General features: G+C 41.6%; 1 protein-coding gene across 6 annotated transcripts in view; it reads right to left on the reverse strand.

The window, feature by feature from the left end:
* Positions 1–27471, reverse strand: part of scn1lab (sodium channel, voltage-gated, type I like, alpha b) — a 48183-nt gene extending 20712 nt beyond the window's left edge. For 2 of the 6 annotated variants that reach the window (XM_017702235.2, XM_017702230.2), the window contains exons 1-14: positions 27087–27470; positions 17095–17417; positions 16239–16357; positions 16004–16093; positions 14941–15069; positions 12643–12734; positions 11131–11391; positions 7661–7724; positions 7281–7422; positions 6417–6623; positions 3919–4197; positions 1995–2336; positions 1631–1760; positions 1151–1389 (exon numbers count right to left, since the gene is read on the reverse strand). In XM_017702235.2, coding sequence (XP_017557724.1) covers positions 1151–1389; positions 1631–1760; positions 1995–2336; positions 3919–4197; positions 6417–6623; positions 7281–7422; positions 7661–7724; positions 11131–11391; positions 12643–12734; positions 14941–15069; positions 16004–16093; positions 16239–16357; positions 17095–17364 — 2364 coding nt within the window. In that variant the 5' untranslated portion in view covers positions 17365–17417; positions 27087–27470. Of the gene's footprint in view, positions 1–1150; positions 1390–1630; positions 1761–1994; positions 2337–3918; positions 4198–6416; positions 6624–7280; positions 7423–7660; positions 7725–11130; positions 11392–12642; positions 12735–12947; positions 13040–14940; positions 15070–16003; positions 16094–16238; positions 16358–17094; positions 17418–25791; positions 25978–26782; positions 26800–27086 lie in introns of those variants that run through there. The other 4 variants (XM_017702236.2, XM_017702233.2, XM_017702232.2 and 1 more) reach the window with 4 other exon arrangements.
* Between the last annotated feature and the right edge of the window lie 296 nt (positions 27472–27767).

A 27767-nucleotide genomic window follows, 5' to 3' on the forward strand; every position in this document is an offset into this window, starting at 1 on the left:
ATGGTTCTATACAGAACCTTTTTGAAAAGGGTTTTATATCACCAAAAAGGGTTCTATTGTTAGAATGTCAAGCTTGTGATATTAGAAGAACCCTTTCTGGTAATACATAGAACCCAAACAATATTTGTCATATTTTCCCTTTTATCTTGCACTAGATACTATAGAGCACTGTTGTAGAAATGTTCAGTGGGACTTTAAACATTTAACAGAATATGTTTTTACACTTCAGTAACAATGTTTGACATTTCTTAACGATCAGGGTTGGGAGGGTTACTTTGAAAATGTATTCCATTACAGATTACTGACTACCTGTTCTAATTGTAACCTCATCCAGAGAGATTACTATATTAAAGTAATGTAACTGCATTACTTTGCAGTACTTCTGAGTTACCTGTATTTTTAAACTTGTGTACTTGTTTTGTAACAGAAGTAGATTATAGTTGACTTAAATACTGTGCCTCACACAAACGGTCACTGATCTCACGATTAGCAAAACAGCCAAATATTACCATAATGTAATATAGATTTCATTCTGTATAAATTCTGTTAATGTAAAATAAAGAAGCTAAAAATACATAGAGAAGCAATGAATATCAAAAGTAAGCTCAGTTTCTATAGTTCTATAGTAGAATGGCGAGGCGTCTTTGACAGGTAAAAAACAGTTTTCTTATTCCACCTTCATATCCTACTGACTATGGTCTGCTTTTGGGGGCAGTCATGGGCTGGAGGTTAGGGAACCAGCCTTGTGAACGGAAGGTCGCTGGTTCGATCCCCAGAGCCGAGAGCACATGACTGAGGTGTCCTTGAGCAAGACACCTAACCCCCAACTGCTCCCCGGGCGCTGCGGATTGGGCTGCCCACCGCTCCGGGCAAGTGTGCTCACTGCCCCCTAGTGTGTGTGTGTGTGTGCGTGCATGTGTGCGCTTGTGCGCGCTTGTGCGTGCATGTGCGTGCGTGTATGTGTGTGCTCACTAGTGTGTATGTGGTGTTTCACTTCGCGGATGGGTTAAATGCAGAGGTGAAATTTCCCCGTTGTGGGACTAATAAGGGTCACTTAATCTTAATCTTTCTGTGCTAAGAAAATAAAGTAATGAAAGTAAAAGTTATATTTAAAACCAAACACAGCAATTAGCATTTGTGAGGTTCTCACCAGGTTTCCAACAGAGAGCACACTGTTGAACTCTTTGGTCATGGGATAGTGTTCCATGGCCATGAAGAGCGTGTTGAGGACGATGCAGATGGTGATAGCCAAGTCTACAAACGGGTCCATCACCACCAAGCTCACAATCCGCTTCACCTTCAGCCAATGTGGACAGCAGTCCCAGATCAGGAAGGTGTTGGCAAATTTGTACCAGCATGGAGGACACTTCTGCCTGGACTCCTCCAGCTCTGTACAGACGTCAGGAAAGCATAACATGACTCGGATTAATCGCGCTGCACTATGCAAAAACAGATACAGACAAAGTATGAACATAAACTGAAGTGGCTCTGTGTATGTGGACACTGTGTAAAGATAAGAGTCGGAAATATTTTACAGACAGTGTTTAAAGGGCACAGAGAGTCTTAGTAAGGTGTGAGTCAGCGGCTGTAGTCTGAACATCTCCAATGTGAGAGTGTTTGAGTGTCATACCCTCCATGGTGTTTGTGAGAATACTGGCCACACTCATAGCTCTTTTTCTTGCTACAGCATCATCCAGGTAATCAGAAGCCTGATGTGACCCTGAACGTTTCTTACGGGCTTCAGACTCTGTAGTTGTGCCCTGCAGGAAGAGAAAGAGAGAAACACAGAACATATTGAAAACAGACATGAAAGCATAGAACTCTGTTAAGGATTCATGCGCTTGAGTGCCCCATTGTGTATATGCAAATATATTTTGTTTAATAATTTTTTGCTCGTAGCTAATTAAATAGTGCCGTAAAATGATAGTAATAAGATTTGAATTCTAAGCAATCAGTTGTATCAGACCTTCTTGATATGCTAATGTAAGATGTACCTCAGGAAGCAATCGGCCAATCGGTGATGTAGGCACAGACGTCCCACCCACCAAAGAAACCACTCCATTGCAGTCCACGGTGCAGTGCATCTTCCCATTGGCTGGGAGTATGATTCGGGGGGCAGCGAGGCTGCACTGACTGACAGTCGAGTTTCTCCTCTCGATGCGGCGTGGCACAAAGAGCGATCCTCGACGACTGTCACTGTCCTCAAATGTACTGTGCTCATCATCTGCAAAATCATTCTCTGAGCCGAAGTCTCGCGCTCGACCGCGAAAACTGAACAAACTGGCACGACTGTTCCTCCTTGGAGAGAACAGAGAACCTCGGATACTGAGCAGAGACTGAAGGAGAGAGAGAGATACAGTCATGAACACACACAAATCATCAGGGTCAAGGTTAAACTGTACAATCTTGTTCAAAATATTTAAGCCAACTTATTGTTTAAGATCATTTATCTCAGGAATGAATGTTTCTGCTTGTTTCATAAACCTAAATACAAATACAACCCCAATTCCACTGAAGTTGGGACATTGTGTAAAACATAAATAAAAACAGAATATGATGATTTGCAAATTCTTTTCAATATTCCATATAGGTTGAAAAGGATTTGCAAATCACTGTATTTTGTTTTTATTTATGTTGTACACCACGTCCCAACTTCACTGGAATTGGGGGTGTAAACAATAATCACAACATATCAAATGTCAAAATAGAGATATTTTAATGTTTTTCAAAAAATACATGCTCACTTTGAATTTAATACCAGCAACACAATAAAAAAAAAAAAAGTTGGGACGCGACAACAAAACACTAGTAAAGTTGTGTAATGGTGAAAAAATAAATCTCACTACTAATTAGGTTAGTTCGCAACAGGTCAGAAACATGATTAGGTATCAAAAGAGCATCTCAGAAAGGCTGTGTCTTTCAGATATAAAGATGGGGAAGGGTTCACCACTCTGAGACTGTGAATCTGTGACAGACTGAGTAACATAAGCTGCCATCCAGATGATGTCTTTTAAAGGGAAGGTCTTGATTTTTCAGCAAGACAATGTAAAACCACATTCTGCATGTAGTACAAAAGCATGGCTCTACAGTAAAAGGGTCTGGGTGCTAAACTGGCCTGCTCGCGGTCCAGATTCGTCATCAACTAAAAACATTTGCCATATTATTAAACTTAAAATACAACAAAGAAGACCTGAACTGTTGAGCAGCTGAAATCAAGCAAGAATGGGAAAACGATGCACTGTCAAAGCTGTAGCAATAGGCCTCCAAACACTTCCAGAGTGCTGTTAAAAAAAGATGTGATCTAATACTGCAGTAAACATGTCCTTGTCCCAGCTTTTTGGAAAATATTGCTGGCATTAAATTCAAAATAGGTAAATATTTTTCAAAAAACAATACAATTTCTCAGTTTAAACATTTGAGCCAATCTCTTTGCACCATTTTCAAATAAATATAGGATGTAAATGAATTGCACATCATTTTTATTTACAATTTGCACAGCTTCCCAAATCAAGGTTGTATAAAAAAGTATTGATTAGCTAAAGCAGGATTTGGACAATAACGACAAATATTGGCTACTTCAAAGAATGACTTGTCAAGCTAACATAATCACAAACATAAAATCACAATTTACTGTAGAAATTTTGATTTGTATTAACGAATATTAGTGTTTCTCCAGACTAAATAAACACCCATATTAATGGCGTTATTTTCTCACATGGTCTAAGACACTTGCACAATACTGCAAAAGGCCAACAAATGTAATCTTCTAGTCTCTTTATTATTCATTATGTAATACATGCTAGGATTTTTTTTTCAGTCTGAAGACTGATGATTAACTTTAGTACCCACCACCATCGGATGTGCACAGTACTAACTACATTACCCACAAGGACACATCAGTGCAAAACAGGAAGTCACCTGGTTTGGGGTGGAGCACTTCTTCTCATAGGAGAGTCTGTTAGCGTCTATGGAGAAGCGAAATCCCGATCGCCTGATGCTGTCTTCCGACTCAGATTTGTGGAACTTCTCCTGGTCTGCCTTCTCCTCCTCCTCCTCCCTTTGTTTTCTTTTCTTACGCCTATTCCGCCGCTCCTTGGCGCTCTTGGAGCTGAGTCTGGACCCCCCAGAGGAACTCTCCTCCGACAACCCGCCCCTCCCGCTGTACTCGCCGCTCTCTGTCGCTGCTGCCGCGGCAACCTGCCAGCCAACCACAGCACAGGCACCGTTGTCAGGGGCAACAAGGGCTAGACTTAGTTCAAGCTCACATACCAGGAGCAGAAACAAACAGACCCAAATATCAGCTTTTGGAGACAGACGGACAGTAAGGGAAGTAAACAGAAAGGAGTATGAGAAACAGCCTTGTCTTTTAGCTGCAGGACAACATGATTTCATTTCTGTGCTAGGCTTCTTCTTTCTCCTTCACTTCATTTTTAACATGGTGTTCTCTATCTCATGAGTTATTGTTTGATCCTATGTGACATCATTGCTCTGTTGATAACAAGAAGAGGCTTTAGGTGCCCCTCATGAGCTTAATGTGTATAATCAATTTGACCTTTCTGAGAGAGGGAGAGAGAGACAGGGGAGAACAAGGGGGAGGAGAGGGGGATGGTGAGGAAAAATTGGTTGAATGGTTAGGGAAAAAGTCAGACAGGAAAATAGCATGTAAGGGTGAAAAGGACTATCTGCAAAGCTAAAGAATGAAAAATTAGCAGAATCTGGACTAAGCTTTAAATTCCAGTAATCTACAAGATGCATACCAACAGACAGTGAGTGCATGGCTGACACTATTATTTATAACTTTTCTATGAACCTTATGAACTGGAATAAACATACATACAGAGCCACCATTTGGTGTACTTCACATTTCTGTCTCTCTCACTGTTTACTCTTAGGAAGGAGACTCTCTGTCGTTATCTGCTTTGGTTTCCATGGTAACAGAAGAATGTTAGCCACACCAGTGCACAGAACAACTCCACAGAAGAAGGAGAGGAAAAGCAAGATCAAAGATGAGGAAGAAAATATTAACTTATAAACATACACAGTGTGAAAAACTGAATGACTGCAAGTGTAAAAACTATATATGAGGTCATGTATGTGGGGGGGTGTGCATGCAGGTGTGTTAGAGCAAGTCAGGGGTGTTTCTTATGTATTTGTGTATCAGTGTCTCTGATCATTGGTGAGAGTATTAGTCAGGGGCTACAAGAGTGTTCTAGCACCATTAACCATTCTTGCTATTGCTACATCACAGAAAGATAAGGACTTATCATGTGTCATAGGAAAAAATGAAAGGGCCAATCATGTTTTAGCTTTGACAGAGGGCATTGCTTTCATTGTTTGTAGTGCAGATTCTGAAGCCCACTCCCAAATGGTGCAGTCCACAATTGCTTGTGCATGCGAGGGCCACAAGACTGTACAGCACGCATGTTAGACTGGGGACCTTCCAGGCCAAAGTGCCGCAGAGACTATCGTTTGCCTTCATCTAACGCTCTGATTTCAGTTCATGAAGGCCTTGCAAATTAGCTGATGAGCTGAATGAGGTGTGTTTAATGAGGCAGTGTGCTGATGTCTGCAGTATTTTGGCCGGCGAGGACTGGCTCCTGACTCATGTACTGTGAAGTGTAAAGAGCTTGGTGATCAAAGGGGTGCTCAAAAGCTGCCTCTGCAAATGATGCAAACTCAGCAGCAGCCTCTTTCCTAGTCCCTGAGTTGTAGCTGTGGCCCAATCAGATAAGAGAGGTTTGTTTACAGCTGTCTGCCCAACATGGCCAAAAGCATTTGTTTAAACCAAACACCACTGAGGTTTCTTCACCTATAGGTCTGTGCATTTCTGACCTCACCAATGTGTTGACTTTGTCGAGGGAAACATGGCTTAGGGCACCATTTAGAACTGGGCTTGATGGTGCAGAGCAGTGTATGCCAATCCTGGTCCTGGATATATACCTTCCTGCAGAATCTAGTTCCAAAGAGAATCTGTTACAGCCATGAGCTAATTAACTTCCTCAGGAGTCCCTGATTGGCTGGACCAGATGCTTTATGATTAGGTGGGGGCAGTGGGTGCACATTAGATGCTGGTTAGACCTAAAGTCTTTCGTAAAAGTAGATCTCCAGGAGGACACGCATGAATGTATGCACAAAATCATGTGAAACTGCACTGATGAGTTCATCCGTCTAAAAAAAATACAATAGATCTTACCTTAAACACAGCCCTCATAATTTCCAAATTTGCGGATTATACGGAAATACCTAGCTGCTTTGGTATGTGCATGTTGTGACTTTTAACTACCAAACTACATCCATTTCTGTTGCCTTGTTCGCTACAAGAGCTACACAGGTTAACTTCTGAGAACTCTGGAAGAGTTCAACCACCAATCAAATTCATATCAATCAAACATATGTGTGGGTCGGTGTATGTTAACCTGTGCCTCCTCCTGCTGTCTTTTTAGCTGCTCCAACATGGCCTGGAACTCCTCCTCTTTCTGTTGGGCCTCCTCAATGGTAGCCTGGTTTTGCTCATCGTAAGCCATTGCCACCACAGCCAGGATTAGATTGACCAAGTAGAAGGAGCCCAAGAAAATCACCAGCACAAAGAACACCATGTAGGGCTTTCCAGCAGCACGAAGAGTCTGGAAGGCAAAATAAACATGTTTAAACTGTGGCATCTCTTTAGTGTAAAATAATAGATTAGCCTTTTCAAAATGTTGTGCATGCTAGTTTTAGGTTATTTAGTTCATTAGAAATGCCTCTTTTGTGGGGACTTTTGTTGTGATGGGTGGGGCTAGGTTCTGCTAAGGTAGAGGCTGTTGTAGCAGAGTGAGAGAAAGCTAGACCCTGTTAACGGTAAGAGCCGAGAGCTAGACTGAGAACTGTGTATTCCCTCTTACTGTTTTCATTTAAAACTGAGACACTACAATTCCGTTTCATGGAAGTGGAAGTCATTCTCTATGCAAGTGTAAAAAACTTGTGCATATTAAAAAGGCAATGGATGAACTGAATCAGCCAAGCAAATAAAAGTTTGCTAATAGCATTTAAAGAGACGGTTCAGAGACAGTCAGTGAGGGAGCTCATTTCAACAGATAGAGACATAATGGACAAATGTACAAACAAAATTCACTCTTCAAGAAAGCCGTTCCTGCTATTTTAGCTATCAATGTTATATAGAAACCACATAGACAAGTATTTAAGATTACTTAACTTGATGCATTTTGAAACAAGTGTGTGAATGAATTAAAATTCTGGCCAAACCATCACTTTAAAAGCATGACGAATGTTGAACAGCACACCTGCTGATAGAGATTCTCCCAGAAGTCCTGTGTCATAAGGCGGAAGAGGGAGAGGAAGGCCCAGCTGAACGTGTCAAAGCTTGTGTAGCCATAGTCAGGGTTCCGTCCAGCCTTTATGCACTGAAAACCTTCTGGACACTGCCTGCAAAGTCCAGCCAGCCAAGGAGACACTCTCAGCATGTTTAACCAATCAGAGTGTCCACAGTACAACACAGATCACAGAGACGTGCTGCGCAATCAATCACTGGAAAACGACACACTAAAACCACTTGAAAGGACCTGCGGTTAGATTCCACTGTATTCCAGTTATGAAAGAGTATAGTCAAGCAAACTGCTAAATGGGATGCATGTTAGATTAAATAAGTAATTGGGATTCCTACCCTGCATCGCTAGCATTCCCACACAGTAAAGCATCTCGGCGGTTGGGGAGGAAATAATAATTACCTGAGGAAGAGAGAACAATAAAAGATGAATGACAAAGCAAGGAATAGGTTTGACGCAAGCACACACACGCACACACACACACACACACACACATACACACACACACACACACATACACACACACACACACACATTTTTGACATGCTCATGCAATTGAGTCTTGGACTGGATGCTGTAGCTTACAGGGAGTGTATCTGTGTCCAAACTAAGTTTGGCCTTTGAACTACACAGACTATGAGCTCTCTCCCTAAAGCAGAGAGATCACACACACACATACACAGATGCTCCAAGCTCACAGTGACTCATTTGACTTGGACCAGTGGTACACTCCCCACGGCCCCAAGGCCCTCTTGTGTCACCACACATTTGAGTGTGACACATATACACTAACTAAATCACAAGGAGAGGCATACACACTCATGCTCTCATATACATACTCACAAAAACATATACATTGCTATATGGTGCCTGTTACAGGTTTGGAGACATCTAACAGCATATTATGTAGAAAAATTACAGAAAGATATTTCTTTGAAAAAAATACTGCAAAACTTACAGGCAACATATCACACTGTCAAATAGTCCTGCTCAATTTTCTTGCCTTGCAAATAAACATTCAGAATAAAAATCATCATATTTTGCAGTATAGATCTAGAGATGACTGTTAGGTTGGAGAACCTGTCAGTCTTAAAGAGTTCCTTGCACTGCTTCAGTTGGTGGCCTACCACAAGACACTCAGCACTGCAATGTCAGTAAAGATCTTAGCTCATTGTGCAATTAAATGTTTGTACTCTATATCAATCACCATGCCGATGTGTGCAGGAAGAAAAGACACTTCACAGCAAGTCACTGAAAAACTGTGAAACAGGTAAAAGTTAAAAGTTGCTGCTGTTGCATTCATACGATGACTTCACAGACTTTAGTATGCATTTCTCTCTTGTACTGCAGCTTCCATCATGTCTCTTTTATCATTTCCTAACATGAAGTGATGATAAATGATGTGGTATATGGTTATATGGTTTAATCAGCTTTCTGTTGTTTGTTGCATGAGTGGATGGGTATGGAAGGTGCTGAGTGAGTACATGTGAGAATGTTTCAGTTGTGGTTGAGTGCGTGGGTACAGAGTGTATGCGCTGTGTACATCAAGCCACTGCAGTGATTCCTGGGAACTGAGTGCTCTATCTGTTTGATACATGACCAAAGGCCTCACTGGTCTGTTTTTTCCTTACACTTCTTTTTAAAAGGCTTTGATGTTAAGACCCCCTTCATTGAATGTATGGTATGATGCAGCACCTTCTTACATAAAAAAAATAGCCAATAGCCAATAGCCATACGTGACTGTTTCCATTGATAAAAATACTACCTTGGGAATAACAGGAAACCTCACGTTTTATCTTTTTTGTTAAGTCAGCATTCAAAAAACACGTGGTGGTCTTGCGTTTCCAAATTTTAAAATATATGCCCAAGCTTTCACAGAGTGACCCTTGTCAGTTTGGTTAAATCCAAGTATTTCAATAATTGGCATTCAGTGGAAGAATCTCTTATAGCTCCCTATAGATTACAAGATCTTATATTTTTTGATGTTTTATTAGGCACTGTAGACGGTACTTTCGACCTTTATTTCACCTCAAATGTTCATGGCGTACAGCTACTAAGCAATCTGCTTGAATATAAAATGGCAATATCACTCTCCACTTTTTCACAATCATAATCTACTGGTAGAGAATTCCTCATTTTACTGTGCCCAATGGGAGGAGTTCACATATTAGGTGATATTTTTAATGAAAATGGTTTAAGGATATTTCAGGATATTAAGAGAGCAATTTAATTTACCAAGCACTTCTTTCTTTAGGTATTTGCAGCTTAAATCTGCCTTGTGGTCTTAAAGAGCATCTCTGAACTATAAGTTACAGCTACATCCAATGCTTAGAGTGGTTACTCCTAGTAAAAAGGCTGGGTCAGCTTCCAGTATTTATATCTTCCTACTTAGGGCTTTTTACACACCCCTTGGGGTAGGCCCAGTCTGGTCTAAAGATCTTAAATTGGAGGATCAAGAGTTTTTTTACAGGCCGTGCTTGGGAAACCATCTATTTATCTTCAAAAAACACAAATCACCAAATGATACATTGGAAATTCTCACCAGTGAGACGATTTCACATGCATCTTACTCAGTCTCCAATCTGTAATTTATGTTCCTCAGGGGAGTCTGGCTCTTTTCAGCATTACTTTTGGTTTTGTTCTAAGGTCCTTTGTTTCTGGCATCAGGTTGCCACCGATCTTACAGTCCTACTGGACCATGATGTCATATGCTCAGCATCTATTTTACTTTTAAATTATTTTTCTTCTCTTGATGTTTAGTTTCAGCAGAAACGACTGTTACTCTCACTGTAACAGTCTGCAAAGAAATTGTTTGCGCTTGATATTATTTCTTTGGAGCTGTCAGTTGCTCGTGTACATGGTGCTCAGTCAAGAACTATTAGTGCTTGGAAGGAGGTGCTCCAATCAATGGAATGTTTACTAGGCCCTTGCTAGAGTTATCTATTTTTTTAGTGTTTTAGGAGGAGTCCCGTTATTTAACCCACACATCGGCCACTTTATTAGTTAGCTGTTCAATTGCTTGTTAACACAAATACCTAACCAGCCAACCACATGGCCGCAACTCAATGCATTTAGGCATGTAGAGGTGGTCAAGACAACTTGCTGAAGTGCAAACCGAGTATCAGAACGGGGAAGAAACGGGATTTAAGTGAATTTGAACGTGGTCTGGTTGTTGGTGCCAGACCGGCTGGTCTGAGTATTTCAGAAACTGCTGATCTACTGGGATTTTCATTCACAACCATCTCTAGGGTTTACAGAGAATGGTCAAAAAAAAGAGAAAATACCCAGTGAGGGGCAGTTGTGCGGTCAAAAATGCCTTGTTGATGTGAGAGGTCAGAGAATGGGCAGACTGGTTCCAGATGATAGAAAGGCAACAGTAACTCAAATAACCAACCAAAATCTCTGAGGAATGTTTCCAACACCTTGTTGAAAGTCTGCCACAAAGAATTAAGGTAGTTCTGAAGGCAAAAGGGGGTCCAACCTATTACTAGCAAGGTGTACTTAAGTGACTGGTGATTGTATTTATGTATGTTTTATTTATTTACTTCCTTATTTATTTTCTCACTTTTGTTTTCATGAAGCTATGTTCATATGTGTATGCATATGTAGGTGTACCTATGTTTTTAAATATACTGTCCGAAACACATCCAGAAGGGGGAGTTGGGGAGGGAAAGGGGATGTTTTGTTTTCTTATGTTATATGTATGTCAACATAAATAAATAAATAAATAAATAAATAAATATAACACGGGTAAGAAAGCAAGGAGAAACAAAAAGCAAAGACATTGAGAGATCTCATTCGTGCTTACTCTCATCGAGAATGTACTGAGTCCAGTTAAAGGTATTGAGTGCTTTGTCTGCGCTGAGGTTGAACACTGCGGTCAGGTTGCTGTCGGCAAGGCCCTCAGTGCCGTTGGACTGCGGAATCCTCACACACTTCTGCCGCAGGTTCCCCATGAACAGCTGCAGGCCAATTAGTGCAAACACACTCAGGCAGAAGACAGTTAGGATCATCACGTCCGACAGTTTCTTCACTGACTGGATGAGAGCGCCCACGATGGTCTTCAGGCCTGTAGGGACACATGCCAGACGTCACACACACCCGCGCACACGCACACAACCACAAAAACCCTCACTCACACGGTTTGCTTTGGAACTTTACTTAGGGTTTAAGAAATGCTTCATAGGCTCTATGACAGAATTAAAAAGACTGAGATTTAAGAACAAGTGTAATAATTAAGATACTTGTTTGTATCTGGGTATTTAGCAAAAGCATAAACACCAGACTTGCTTTTTTACCGTGTAACAAGTAACTAAGTATCTATGCAGTATTTAGGCAAAAAGCTGATGAATGCCATACGCAAGCATGCATATTACTGTGTGGTTGCTTTACTGAGTGAGATACTTCTGCGTTTTCATTTCATGACTGGTATTATGAGAACAGTCATGTAGTCATTATCTAACTAGCTTAGTAGATGAGCAAGTTTAGTATTTGCTAGTAATGAATGTATGTTGTTGCATTATTAGTGCATTAGAATGTTTTGAGATGCTGCTTGTTAAAAACATTAAAGCATGCAGTGTTTGTGTGGGCATTGTATAACTACACTTGTGTGTTTGTGTGGGTTTGCAGGTGTTGCACATGTATGAAGGGGTCAGAATAGTGTATGGGTATGTGCAAATGTGCTGTGTGTGTGCTTCATGTGTGTGTGAGTGTGTGTGTCATGGCAAAGTCCTGCCATGCTTCACACTCACACAACACGAAATAAAACAGACTGGCGACGGTGCGCATGCACACAGAACTCAAACAGGAGACAGACAAGGAAGAGAAGAGTTAAAGAAAAGATAAAAAATGAAGTTAATAGAAGAGAAGAGAATAAAATAGAAGAGTTAAAGAAGAGAAAAATAAGGAAGAGAAGATAAAGGAAATAAAGAGAATATTAAGGAAGAATAGAGAAGATTTAAAGGAAAGGAAGAGAAGATAATTAAACTCCTCCAAAACATCACGCTGTAGCCTTTAGCAATGTCTCATGCAAAACAATAACACAAATCAAAACGGCCTGTCTATTCCCCAAGACATGGTCTTTGGGAAATAACAGAGCGGAATCTAACAGAAGGAGTAAGGAACATTACAAAGTGTTCTACAAAAGCCTGGAATCCTTTTTTCCCCCTTTGCTTTTCCATGCGAATGGATTCCTGCTTTCTCAGGCCGCAAGGAGCGACAGAATGAGAGAGAGAGGCCAGCGGAGGAGGGGATGGCGTGAGCGAGAGTTCGGATGGATAAAGAGGCAGCCTCTGGCCTTGAGCTGTGAGCTAGCTCTCACCTGGGATGACTGAAATAGTTTTGAGTGCTCGTAGAACCCTGAAGGTTCTCAGTGCAGAGACATTGCCCAGATCCACAAATTCAGTTACATATCTGTAAGGAGGGGAGGGAGGGATGGGGGGGGGATCACACACACACACACACACAACGTTAGGACGGGACAAAGGCAGCAAGAAAGAAGGGAAACGTCACACACGCACACGGACGCACACCTGACTGACACCTTGTGCTTGCGCATACACACACGTGCGCAATAAGGAGGCATGCGCACGCCTACACGCACACACACGCACGCACATCCCTTACCTGGGATAACTGAGATTGTTTTCAATGCTCTGAGCACTCTGAAAGTGCGGAGAGCTGACACATTGCCTAGGTTTACAAACTCAGTTACATACCTGTAGGATCAAATAGAGAGTTACCACAAATCCCACACACACTCGCTCTCTCTCACAGACACGCATATACATTGCTTACACAGAATCACTAAGGTCAACCTCTGCATTTACATACTCACAGTCAAACATGGCATCACTAAAACAGCACCCAACACTGTAAATAAGGCAAAGTCAGGCCAACTTGAAAGTTTAACTCAATTTTCTGCATAGCTTTTGCAAAAACCCAGCACAGAGGCTTTTTTCAATTTTAGGTTTAGCCTGTTTCGTCATTTTAGTCACCTTCCAAAATTTTCTCAAAAAGGATATTAAAACGTGTAATTGATTTTTCCTATTTTTTTGTTTTGTTTTTTTCCATTTCGCTGTCTCATGACCCTCTATGTGTTTATTCAGCTCTTCATTGACAGCATGTGTCAAACATAACAGAGCAGCTTAGTTTCAAGTGAAGTGCAGGTGCATCACACTAATTCAACCTTACATGAATGAGTCTGAAGAGATTAAGGATGAGCCTGGTTATTCAAATATAAGTATACCTTAACTCATCTTAGAGATGAAAGGCCTAATAACATTGTAAATATACATTCACCAGCCACTTTATTAGGTAATCAGCCAACCACATGGCCGCAACTCAATGCATTTAGGCATGTAGAGGTGGTCAAGACAACTTGCTGAAGTGCAGACCGAGCATCAGAATGGGGAAGAAAGGGGATTTAAGTGACTTTGAACGAGGCGTGGTTATTGGTCATTGAATGGGCAGACTGGTTCCAGATGACAGAAAGGCAACAGTAACTCAAATAAATAAACAAAATCTCTGAGGAACGTTTCCAACACCTTGTTGTAAGTGTGCCATGAAGAATTAAGGCAGTTCTGAAATCAAAAGGGGGTCCAACCATTTACTAGTGGCCAGTGAGTGTATACAAATATATACAACATATTTTTTAAACAATCAGCTATCAGACAGCTAACAGAGTAACAGGCTTTTGACAGTTAATATTAGGCTTTAAGCTCAAAGAATTTTAACAAATTTTACAAAAAAAAACAAATGTATATTTATACAAAGTATAAACTTAAAACATGTTACATACAAGCCTCACAGGCTTCAAATGGACGTCTTCAGCTGCCATAAGGACCTCCTGGGAGACAACGAATGAACTGCACTGTTAGCTTGATGCTAACATACAATGGAGAATTCCATATAGGTGCAAGCATAAATTATGCTAGAATTATGCTAGCATGGCTAAACGCTTAAACAAAAATATCACAAAAATGAAAAAAGTTTATGATCTTACTGGAACCCTATCTTTTATTTTTGCTGGTTCAGGCTGTGCTAGGTCGTGGATAAAGATGATTGGTAGACAACACTAGCAGAAGAAAAAACTGAAAGAAACTCAGGCCATTTCAGACCGTCCAGTAGACTAATGTGGTAGGGCAAGCTGATTCCAGCATTTATGAACATGCAATATAAGGTTGACCATGATTAGCTGTGGTCGATTAATGTTATGTATGATGTCTAGATAACACAAAGCATAATTCCAAAAAGTTGGCTGGAGGGCAGAATTTTGTTGACCTAATTCAGATGCAGACTTTTTTGTTTTTTAAAAAAAATTTTGACTAAAATAAGGTGAGAGAATTAACAAAAGCTACCCAGAAAGTTGGTTTAAACATTCAAATTGACCTAACTTTTAATTTTTTACAGTGCAGACACATACTAACAATCACACAGTCTTCTTAAAGCAACTTACTGAGCTGACTAAAGTTTATCCACAGTGTGCACACATAAGAACATCTCATTTGTAAAACAATACATTGTCTACAACACTATGCTATAATCCACTATACAATAATACAATAAGCATAATAATCCATAGCATGCATAACAGCAAGAGACACTCAGTGACACGCACGCCATGACGATGACACTGAAGTCCAGCCAGTTCCAGGGGTCTCGCAGGAACGTGAAATTCCCCACACAGAATCCACGTGCCAGGATCTTAATCACAGACTCAAACGTGTAGATCCCTGTGAATGTGTACCTGCAGGACAAAAAACACTCTTATCCATGAAGAGACATAATAAAATCCAAATATCTGAAATACATTAGCCTCAGAACTCTAACAGGTTTATTATTTAGTTAAGACTTATCAAAAACACTCATGACTGCAGTAAAGCTATAAAGTAATATATTTATTACTGCCACTCATGGCTGTAGCGAAGCAGTAAAGCAATAAACCCATCATTAATAACAATCAAAATAAACAGTTTCTGTGCCAAGCAATGTAGTTCATTATCAGCCAGCTATGGTTGAAAGGCAGCATAACATTTCTTCATGTACCTCATGTACTTCATATAACAATCTTTGGACTATAAAAACTTTTAAAAACTATAGTGGGTTAATATAGAATGCAGAATTCTCATATTCTCTTAAATCATATATTTCACAATGGCTTTAAAATGATATTATGTCGATCAGATTTTAGAACTGAAACTTTTCATTTTTATAATATTAGGAATGACTATAAATCATCAAGTAACTACGGTGAAACCAGGGATTTTACTATGAAGTTAGTAGTAAATTCATAATATGCATAAGTTTACTATGAAATTAATTATGAGCACACATACTGGTTCTTGCCGCTTGAGTAGACAAGCCACTCAGCCTATTAAAATCTTTAAAAAACTAAATCAAGGGACCAGAGGGCTTTGCCAATACTGTAATTGGCATATTGTCGCTGCCCAAAAAACATGCATCAATTTTTATTTTTTAAATATCATTTGAAAACAGCAGTGTGAACATTGCATTAATGGACCAATAGAAATGCTCCAAAATGAATAGTATCTCTTTGCATTAATGTACGTAAAAAGTTTTTGCCTTCTCCTAAAAAGTTCCCATTTCTGAGATGTTTTTGTTGGACAGTTACTACAGGCACACATGAACAAACACTGTAGCTACACTGAGGACAGACTTACTCCACATTCTTGGCCCATTCTGGAGGGTTGCTGAGCGTCATGAAGGCGCAGTTGGTCAAAATGGTGCACATGATCACGAAACTGAACATCGTGGACAGCAGTCAAGGAACATAATTAAAGACAAAACATTCTTCATCTCTCTCAATCACACACACATACACAGACAGTTTCAGTGCTCACACACAACTCCAAACTCCTGTCGTGCATTCTAAGGTTTTGTGCTAGAGAAGGATATGAATGCACCAGCACTTTAATGGCGGCTCTCCTCAGAGGGTTGAAGGGACTGAGGATGTAGAGGGCAGGCGTGGCGTTGAAGCGGAATATAGCCTTACCACGGTTCAATACTATAAAGGTCTGAAACAGTGAGAGGAGTGTGGTCAGTCTCTGCCCTACTCAATATTATGAAATAAATACCTTATCACACGTTCACAACTAGCTCTTTGATTCCTCACCCACCTCCCTCTCTTTCCCTCTCTCCCTCCTGTGCTCCCTCTCTCTGCCAACTTCACTCTTTCAATCTTTCTTTCTCTTCTTCCCTACCTCCCTCTGCCCCTTCTTCTCTCTCTACCCCTTATCCTTCCTTTTTTCCTTTCTCTGTTCTTAGCTCCCTCTTTCAAGCTCTCCTTCTCTCCCTATCTCACTTCCTTCCTACAACTCAAACTTCTACTTTCTTTCCCACCTCCTTCTCTCCTTCCCTACCTCCCCATTTCCTTTCTTACTCTGCTTCTCCCTCCCTATCTACCCTTCCTCCCTTCATCCATCCCTTCCAAGCTAGCTTTCTCTCCCTACCTCTCTCTTCATCTCCTTCACTCCCTCCCTACGTTCTTTTTCTACCCCTCTCTTCCTCCCTAACTCCATCTCATTCCCTTAGCGTAGCTCTTTCAGTCTCCCACTCTCTGAACTTCCCTCTCCCAGTCTCTTTCTCTCTTTCACGATCTACCCCTTTCCCTTCTTTCCATACCCTTCATTCACCCGTCCCTGGCTCTCTTTCTCCTTTCTTTCCTCTCTCTTTTCTCTCTTTACCTCCTTCGCTCCCCTATCAAATTCCTTATTTCCTGCTCTATCTCCCTCCCTCCCTTCCTCTCCCGTACTCTCTGGTCGTGGTAGTAAGTGTCCAGGTCCTCCAAAGGGACAGACACCAAGTCCGATGGGATGTCCCCGTAGATGAAGGGCAGGGATTTCCCCGCCTCCAGGTCGCTATTGGGCTTGGGCCCATTCTCGTCGTCTTCATCACTGCGCCTTTCTCCTTTGGGACGGCGGGCCGCCTCCTCTGTGATGCGCTGCTCGATGGCAGCGAGGGATTCGGGAATGAAAGGCCGGAAGCTGTCAAGTCCAGGAGGAACGAGCAGCTGGGCAGCCATATTGACATCCTGCTCCTGCAGCCGGACCAGCTAACCTACTGTCACACCGGGGGCTGACCACCACACACAAAAACAAGAGAGAGAGATTCAGACGTCTTGATTCCTTATTGCTTTTAAAATGGACAGTCTGATTCCAAAACAAACAAAGACCACAATATCAGCAAATTAAGTAAACATTTAAATGCAATGGGGCATAAGTCCTTTCTTGTCCACTGTTGCACAAGGTCTTATCTGCAGACTGGTCGATTATATAATAACCAGGGAAATAACTTTTAGAAAATGAGAAAATGCCATATTCAATGCTAGATCACAGGTAAATAAAATGACAAGGATTATCGTATGAAGTATTAATTTATAGTCATTTCAAGAATCTGTAAAGATGCATTTGCTGACTGTATGTCAAGCATATACACAATACCCCAAAAACACTGATTTTCAAAGATAAAAGCCTGAGATCCCTAACTTTCATACTACATCATCAGCCAAAATAGCAGGTTTTTGGACAAACATTTTTGGAATAAGAAGTATCTGATATGAACACAACACACTGGCAATAGTGTAATAAACTATTTATAAAATGAAGACATAATTTAGGCTTAACTTTACCTAGACCTACAGTTATATTACCAAAAGAGATCTAGCAGATCTCCCTTAATTCTATCCAGAGGCCAAGCAAAAACAAAAAGAACATAGATCATTTTTGTTAGCAAGACGTGCACAAACAGACATAAACTATAAGCCCAAAAGTATTCAAATACATCCAAGTACTTTAATGGATATTCCACCCATTTTCAAAATCTGTGCATAATTCAGTTACTGAGCTGTAAACAAAGTGTTTTGATGTAGTGAAATAGTGCATCTTAGCTGCTGATGGTAAAACAGATATAAATCTGAAGAAAACAAGGTTTTCTTTGGGCATTATTTTACCTAACAATGCCCTGCATGTATGTGTCTTCCAATAATGAATTTCAAAAAAAAAAAAAAGCCTTCCTGCCAACACTGTTCTGACTCAAAATGGTTTCTCTATAAGGGCACACTTCACATCAAACCACTCTGAATGACCCTGTTTATTTCTCAAGGATTTAATAATGCAGAGATTTGGAGCAATAAGCAGAATTCCTTTTTAAGGTGCACCCACTGCAATGTGCACACACAGCTTGTGTAACGTCCATAGGAGGTGAAAAAAAATGGGATACTCTGAAGCAGCTGCACATAAGTCTAAGGCCACAATATCTAATGCCAAGAGGGGTACAAAGCCCCTAGCACTGGACCATGGAACAGTGGAACTGTGTTCTCAGGCGTGATGATGCCCCTTTGGGATTTGGGAGTTGGAGTAGGGGTGGGCAATACGATGATATTTTATAGATGTGAGAAATTATAAAATTAATTCAATCATGTGTTTTCTGAGCACATCACAGATATCATAAGCACTTAAAACACTTCCAAACTGCACGTTTCGTTTCAAAGAAATCATAATTAGTCTCATTTAATTAGATTTAGTGCTGCAGAGTTTGTGTAATGCTGAATAAAATCATTGTATACAATGACTTTGACTATTTCTTTATGTCATTTCCAAAAATACTATACTATAGTTATAGATTTATAATAGTATTTTAATAGTGATATACACTCTCAGAAATTAAGGTAAGAAACTGTCACTGGGGCAGTGCCCCTCTTGTCACTGGGGTGGTACCCTCAAGGGTACATCTCAGTACCTTTAGTCAGGGAACATAACTGAACCATAATCCACTGAAATGATATTTTCTATGTTATGTTGACTCGACACACCCCGTCTCGTCTCCAGGCGTTTTATTTTATTGCTCTGTTTTAAACTGTTAGGTTAGGAAAAGGTACAAACATGTCCTGGAAAAACCTATTTAAGGTGCACAATTGGGCCTTAAAAACCACATTGTTTACTCCTTGATGAACAAAAAATGTACCTGCAGAGAACCTTAATTTCTAACCATGTAGTAATGGCAATACGGGTTCTATTTTGTCTGTTCCAACTCATTAAACCTCAGAACTAAATATTGTGATGCTTATAGTGTATGATAAAAATATTGCATTGATATAATAATTTTGCCATATTGCCCACCTCTAAGCTGGAGTTTTATTTGTTATCCAGAATTAATCAGCCAACAAGCAAAGGGGAGACAAACATCCTATTAATGCCTTTGATTTCAGAAAAAATGTTAAGCAGCAGATTTTCATATTTGTTGTTCACTTACTTAATACATGCACAGAATCTTCCATCTTACCCCCAAACTAACAAGCAAATAATAGGGAGGCTTGCTTTGTTAACAGAATGTCAAGACACATGTGGTTAAAGGACTTCACCAACTTGACTTAGTCAACTGAACAATTACTGCACCAACCAAATTAGTTGGTACAAATTTTCTGTTAAAATCCTGTTTTAAATGTCCTGTACTAAGGAAGATTTGCTGAGCCAGACAATCCTGTGCAACATCAAATCTCGACTGAAGAGACAGGCAAAATTCATAGAAGAGTCCACGGTGCCTGCTGAGACACCAACATCAGCAAAACACAAAAATGATGGAATTTCTCCTGACATGTCTTCTGCAAATCTCTAGAACTCTCCTGGACGTCATCCCCACAAAACCATTCTTCCATAAGATATTCCATGATAACCTGTCATAATTCTAAGTGTGTGTTCATGCACATGCGTGTGTTTAGGTCCATATAACTCTGCAAATGACAGTGCCAGGTCTATGTGTTTCACCAGAGCAGTGATGCTAGCAGGTCACCCAGGCATAAATGGCCCTGAACTGGACTTTACCCTGGAGATATACAAATCTTCCTCTTCATTCGCTAATTCATTCTACATCAGAATAGAAAGTGCATTTGTGTGTGTGGATATAAGAACAGACAGAAAAGGAGATTGCGAGAGAGAAACAGGGTGAAAGACAAGAACGTAGTCTTTAAGCTGGATCTCCATAAGCTTCAAGTGGACTGAGTAAATTACTGTTAGATTATGCAGTAAATTGACTGCTGCAGCCATTCTAAATGGTAGTGTGGCCTCAAATGCATGTAATGCAATGAGTACAACAAAATAATCAGTCCCAGTGGAAACACCACGCCTTCCAGTCTGTGTATTTGGTTCTTCTTATGCCAGATAAGTCTCTGAGGAAGAATCAACAGGACTGTTAAGTTTACAGCAAATCAACAAAGGTCTACCTGTTCAGGAAACCTGTCTTTTGGTTTACTTTCCCAAGCAAATCCCTAAAACACAAAAAAAAGTCAATATGAAAGTGATGTACATGAAACCTTCTATTTTAATTGAACTAATCTTTCGTGTTTCAAAATTGTCAGTTACAGAAAGCATTTTGATTCATTAGTGGGGCACAAGACCACTGCATGACCCCTGACACTGGGGCTGCCTAACACTCAATCTAAGCCTAATCTTGCCCTTATCTCAAAACCTAAACCTCACCCTAAACCTGTAGATTACCCTTTTAATTTCTAACCACTTGAATATTTCTAGATAATCTATAGGGTGCCAACAAAATAAAGATATATATCAGACAGTGCAGTGAAACACCCACATACATGCACATAGGCGATTGAACCGGCGACCTTCCAGTCACAAGGCTCGTTCCCTAACCTGCAGCCCACAACAACTTACACGTAAGTACACAGTCTATATATCTCAATTATGTGTTGCAATATAAAAGCGACTCCTAAACATAACTGACATGAAAATATTTCTGAAATGTTTTTCACAATCCTTCTCCTAGACTGACATCTTATACAACCCATCAGCTTCAATGCAAAGAGCGTCCTGATGCTAAAATGGGTGTGTTAGCCTATAGCAGGGGAAACAAAAACATGTAGTGCAGTGGGATTAGGATACACTGAACTACAACAAGTCATCATACTATATTTTTCATCTTGCAGTTGAGAAGTGCCAGAAAGCAGTAGTTTTTATCTCATTAACCAATGAAATTCAAATCAAAGATTCAGCTTATATCCATTCCAAAGTAAGTTTGTGTCTAACAGGGTGGTATTTAGTATTTAGGCCTGATCACAAGGCACCAACAGCAACCGCAGAAGAGTCTAAATATCTTTGATGTACGTCACTCCTGGGACCTCTCTGACTCACTGTCCATTCAAGCACCAGATACTCTTTGCAATACAACAGAACAGCACTCAGGTCTAATACTGTGCCCAGTGGCAGATAGAGAACATACAGTATTTGTGCATGTGTGTGTGTGTGTGTGTAATTCCTCAAATGGCGAGCGGGCGCTGTCTCCTCTTCTCTCCCAGATCAGTGCCTCAGTGGCACCCAGCGAGCGCAGCACGTTCTCCATTGAGAGCACAGACACAAACAACTCCTTCTCCTACCAGCCTTCTACCATCTAACCCCCCCTCCAAAAAAAAGACAAGCCTCAGGAGACCCATTACACCAAAGCATACCATGCTGCACACCAGCTCCCAAAGGCCTGACCACACCTCTCTGAGAGGGACATGGGGGATCACCAAAAACTATTTTTCATGTTCTCCATTATTTGTGTATGACTCTGCCGCGCCTATACTGCTGCCTCTGGGTCTATACTTATAACAGCACACACACACAAGCACATTCTCAATTGGTCCAAAACCAATTGGGTTTTCTTGGTTTTCTTCTGGGTTTCACACAGTGACATGTCATGGGGCCAACTAGGCAAATGACAGCTCTGACAATGCCAAAACACCATAATGAGCAAATTTTCTGCAAATAACCTTTGCAATCAAGTAAGTGTTTAAATGTATTATGGGACAAACACCTTCCTTATTCACTGCTGCAGAAGCTCTAATCCTTAGACTGTTAGACATTGTAAGAACAAATAAATTACTTGTTAATTAAAATTAAAAATCATTTATATTCAATGGAACTCAACTGTTCTCATATTAACACATTATGTAAGTCACAGTATTCACAAAACCTTTTTACAAAAGGGTTCCACTATTGGTTTAAGTCAAATAACCTTTTTTGGTCCTATACTGAACCATTTTCACTAAGACTGCACCAGAGACACTGTTTCTCAAAGCTAATAGCTTTTAATACCTCGATTGCTAATAAACCACATTATGAGTCAAAATAGGGACAAATAGGTAAAACAAATCATTTATGGACTTAAAGAATGACTTCTTATGCTGATGACCATCAGGTTGTGTATTCAGGGCTCTAATGATAGTCTCTACCAGCATTTGTATCCCATGCATGTCATATTGCTGCTCTTAAAGCAGAGTAAACAATACAGTGAACCATGTGTGGACATTTCCATTGCCAACATTTTACATTCTGGCCATTAAAAATACAGAGCATGCAGCAGGAGTGGCCACTCGCCTTGGTGATGTTTTTGTGCTTAAAACCCACTTGTTTTCACGAAGAACAAAGGGCCTCACTTACTAACTGTTCTTAAGAAGAAATCTCTTCTTGAAATTCACCTACACTGTTAGAAATGAAGGGGTTCTGCAGGTACATTTTTCATTGATCAAAATACAAACAAAGGAAACGTACCCTCAAAAGTACAACAGTGGTTTTAAGGTCCAATTATGAACCTAAATCCAGGTGAAAACTCCCTTATTTCATGACAGAATGTTTTAAAACAAAACAATAAAATAAAAAGCCTGGAGACAAGATGGTGTGGAGTCAGTACAACTTAGAAAATATAATTGCAGGGGATTCTGGTACAGTTATGTTCCCTGAATAAAGGTACAGAGATGTACCCTTGAGGGTACCACCCCAGTGTCAAGAGAGGTGCTGCACCAGAGACAGTTTCACACCATTTTTACAAAGATTCGGACATTCACCAGCGCTTTCTTATTTAGGACTTGTTCTCAGGTAAGAACAGAATCTACACACTCTAAAAAGCACAAAGGTGTGCACAGTTCTGCAGTTTAAGAACACACAGTTAATCTGACATAACCTTTTCTTACCATTCTTAGGAATAAAATGAAGAAAAATGCAGGAAGACATTGGCAAAGGAGGCTCATTCTGACATTCACCAAGGTTTTCTTATTTGGGGATTGTTCTTAGGTAAAAACAGAATCTACACACTCAAAAGCACAAAGGTGTCAAAAGTCCTGTGGTTTAAGAACACATCATGAATCTGATGTAGACTTTTTCTTAGGATTTTTCTCAAGAACACATTTAAGAACAAACTTAGGAAGATATTGGAGAATGAGACCCAGTGTTCTTACCCGTGTAAAGTGTTTACTAAATGTTTTCATCCTGTTTCAATGATTTTGGGACTGAAACATGCTTAACAGTGAACAAATTACTCTGGCCACAAAATTTGGCCACAAGGCTATCAAGCCTGTCTACCCCTGCAGTGATCAAAACCAGATCAAACATCCAGGCCTCAAACATGCCAATGACAATCAGAGCAGGAAATACATCACCATGACATACAGTACATCTGTGTGTGCCTGAGTGGGTGTGAGTTTGTGTGGATGAGTGTGTCGACATGAAGATGCTGAGAAAGCTTGACAGCATGTCACTGAGCAGAATGAATCTAATGTCCCAAACTCAAGCCTAAGCGAGTCAACTGTGTTTGCTCCAAAACTGCCTCAAAGCTTGAACGTCATAAATAAATCTAAGAGTGTTACAGTCATCCAGTGCGTAAGTGTGGATTGAAACACATCAATAAAGTATACACACTGATTTCTACATAAGTTCCATTGAAAATGGGGCCAAAACATACACACTTCTATACACATTTGGTTTCCTTGTTTTGAAACAGTTTGTCAAATAAATTTCAGGATTTTTCCTAGAAATATGTGGTGCTACTACAGGCAAATATGGTTACACCAGACACTACTGTGTGAATTCTGTTTGCCTGGCCAACCTTGTTTTTTGGTGCAGTTTCGGTAAAATCTTTTCAGTAAATATGTTGCATTTATGCCTTTAATGTTACCCAAACCAGTATCTTTATGTGACTTCAACTAAATACTGTAGATTTCTGACTGCAACTTTAAGCCGTTTCTCCAGTTCAGCTACTTTTGCAGCTTTCAAATCAGGCCCCTCTATAAACCTCAATGGAGAATTCCACTTTTTTTCTGCATAAATCAAATGTTGATATGTAAGCAAAGTCATTCAGAGTGGTTGGCTGTGAAATGGTGTACTGCAGAAAAACTTGCCAACTCAAATCTCTTTACAGTGGTGGTGATAGAAACCAGGGGTTGTGATGTCTACAATACAAATATAGTCATTTTATTTACTACTGAACCTACAGTAATGGTGAAAATAGTGGTAAATATAAAAAACACTTTCTTTGTGTACTATTTAGCCTTACAGCTCTTCATGAGCCTCTCCACCAAAAATGCACCTTAAAGAAATATATTTCAGACCGAAATCACACAGCTAATAATAAATAAAACAATGCCTCAGGCTTGGGGCAAGATATTAGTAATCAGGCATCTGGTTCTTATCAGCACCGCTGTGAATTGACAGGTTCTGAAGTTTCTCCAGAATGACGCGTTTAACATCAAGCCACTCTGGACGACTTTTATCTCTTAAAGTTTTCATTTTGCCTTTTACAGCGAGTTAACACGAGCTGCTGTCCGTGGTGCTGAAAACAGGTGCACCGCTAACAAGCTGCAGTTAAAGTGCTCCGTTTTTTGTTCACCCACAGAAATGTGACAATATTACAGTATTCTTGCGTTAGGATCTACCAGCATTAACACACACCCACACACCCACACACACACACCCACACACACACACACACACACACACACATTGTGTTCCTTTCTAAGTGACGTATTTCCACTGACTAAACGCTGCTAGGCTACACCTTACCCAACCCTAACCTTAGCCTCAGCAACCAAATGCTAATCTATTTCTTTTTGCAACGAAAAGCTACAAATTTACTACAAAAAATACATTTTCCTCCCGGGGACTAACCAAGTGCCCCCACACCGTCACATGTTCTCACGTTTTCTCATCCTGTGGACATGCTGTCCTCATAAAGAGCTAAATACACGACCATCAGCACACACCTGTTAAGGCTGTGTCATCACTGCGGGGCCCTGTCAGACTCATCAAGCCTATAGACTGCGTGATGACGTCCAAAGGTCAGGGATAATAACTATCGCAGTCAGTTCGTTTATTCTCCAAAGACGGTTTTCTCCTCGTGTTAAAATGCTCGTTCAGACTCTGGTGAGCTCTGGTCCACGGGCGCCATTAACTAATCACCGGGCGCTGACGCGAGCGTCTCATCAGCAAGGTGAGGCCGTGGGTGCCTGAAGATCCGCTTCGAAGCGACTTTGTGGCGGACAAGGTCACGGGGGAGAGCGCGCGCCCCTCACGACATAGCGAGCCTAGCGTGGCTGAGCTTTTTGTTCGGCTCGGAGGTGTTCAGAGCGGAGGGGAATGGGTCTGTGTGTGCCGTTTAAGGATGGAGGGGGGCAGGTGAGCCCTACCTTTACATCAGCGGCTTCATCAGCGGGAGGAGAAGGAGGAGGAGGGGGGCGAAGCAGCTGGCGCCATGTTGACGTCTCCGTCCGTCCACAGCCTCGAGCGCACCGAAGTCGTAAGCGCAGGGCCACGGTGCGCAAGGCTTCCGCGCGAGCGTCGTATGAGGACGGAGCCGCTAGGGCCGCGCGCACCGATCCGCTAACTCAGCCCCCCCCCCTCCCCACCCCGACCGCAAATACCAACCACTGCCGCCAGCAAAGCGGAGGAAACGCGCGCCGACAGGCAGGATTCAAAAAAAAAAACCTCAGGGCTAAACCGGTGGCCGAGCGACGACGAGCACGGCTCTAGGCGTGCCTTCCCACCGTCACGCGCGCGCGCGCACGCATTCACGAATCACTTTGAAGTGATCCATCAAAGCTACTTTCGTAAAATCGAACGTTTTGCCTTGTCAAGCGCTTATCTGGTGGGCTCCTCTTTTTCCCAGGCTGCCGCGGCTGGGTGTGGAGGGTGAGGACGCGAAAGAGGAGGTGTAGGGAAGGAGGAGGAGAAGGAGGAGGAGGAGGGGGAAGGGGGGGGGGGGGGTCTTCATCGACACGCATTATCAATACGCCGCCATGACAGAGGCCGCAGAGTTTCGAGTGCATCCAGGAAAAAACACTCGTTAAAGGCTGCATAGGCAACACACAACGACCCCCGCCCCCCTTTCAGCCTCTTATCAGCCAGATTCGACCACCGTCTCCATTCGCAACGGGATGGGGGAGGGAGGGGGCGAAACGTGCCCCTTATCCATTCACCACTTAGCACGGCATCAAAACGGAAAACAAAACAGGCACAGAAAGGTTTAATCTGATGTATGACGCGTGACATCTGGTCTCTTTAATCTAAATCCGTTTAAACTACTCTCGCCTGCCCACATAAGCTCCATTACTACCCATTACACAGCCTCCATATGCCAAATCAGGCTAATTCACTCCGCTGACCTCTACAAAAACACACCTGAGGTGTCAGGAAAAACGAAGGAAGAGGAAAACGGCTAATGTATCCCGTTTTCCCGTCAGCATTTTCCTCTTGAGAACGGATTCATCAATCAGTGCTTGCGCGCTGTCGACTGGGGTGTTGTTTTTTTCCTTCTTTCTCCTTTTTTGAAGACACTTTTCTGCAAATGACCGAATATAAAGAGGTAAACATGAGCGAAAACCTCAGTCATATATCGCCGTCTTAAGCCCTGCCGTGCACATTCCCCATTCTCTGCTCCTGCGCTTCCAGACGTTTCTGCGTGGATCTTTATTGAGCTACTCACCATGGCCAAGCCTCCGCCTGCTCGAGCCTGAGTGACGGTCAATCCCGGTTAGCTCGTCTCACCTTCGGTTCCCACCGCTGTGCTCGGTCTTCCATACAGAAAATGAGTCAGAATGAAAGCCCGGCGGTTATTCCTGTCCCTGCGCGAACGGTAATTATCTTCGCCGAAAACGTCCCCGCAGCCGTCGCTCGTCTCGCCATGTAGCTCTCTCACCGACACAGGCGCTTCCGGTTGTTGGTGGCTGTGGTTGGTGGGAGGGACGCGCGGAGCGTCTGCGCGCCACCGTACCTTGCACCCGCGCGCACGTGCAGCAGATATTGCATAAACAAGAAAATATCGCTATATTGATGGCTAGCTCGGACGGCCCGCTGACGGCTGCAGCGACGCGGTTCTGTGTAACAGCCGATCTGCGCCGTTAAGAGCCGCTCTTCAGACCCCGCAGCTGCGCGTTCGTCAGACCTCGTAGCTCTGTGTCTGCTTTCCAAACAGAGGCACATTAAAATGACGCTGTCACGCCTTTAGTTATTTGTAAATGTTTAATGTGCAAATAATCTCCTTTTCAAACATGTGTAGAGTGGCCATGTGGATGCGTTACTCAGATCTGTAGTGAGGCATGTTGTTTAACGCATTACCTCATTACCTCCAGCTTCAACACTTCTGTTAGGTTAGGCTACGTGACGG

Source organism: Pygocentrus nattereri, chromosome 30 (genome assembly GCF_015220715.1).
Source record: "Pygocentrus nattereri isolate fPygNat1 chromosome 30, fPygNat1.pri, whole genome shotgun sequence".
NCBI lineage: Eukaryota > Metazoa > Chordata > Actinopteri > Characiformes > Serrasalmidae > Pygocentrus > Pygocentrus nattereri.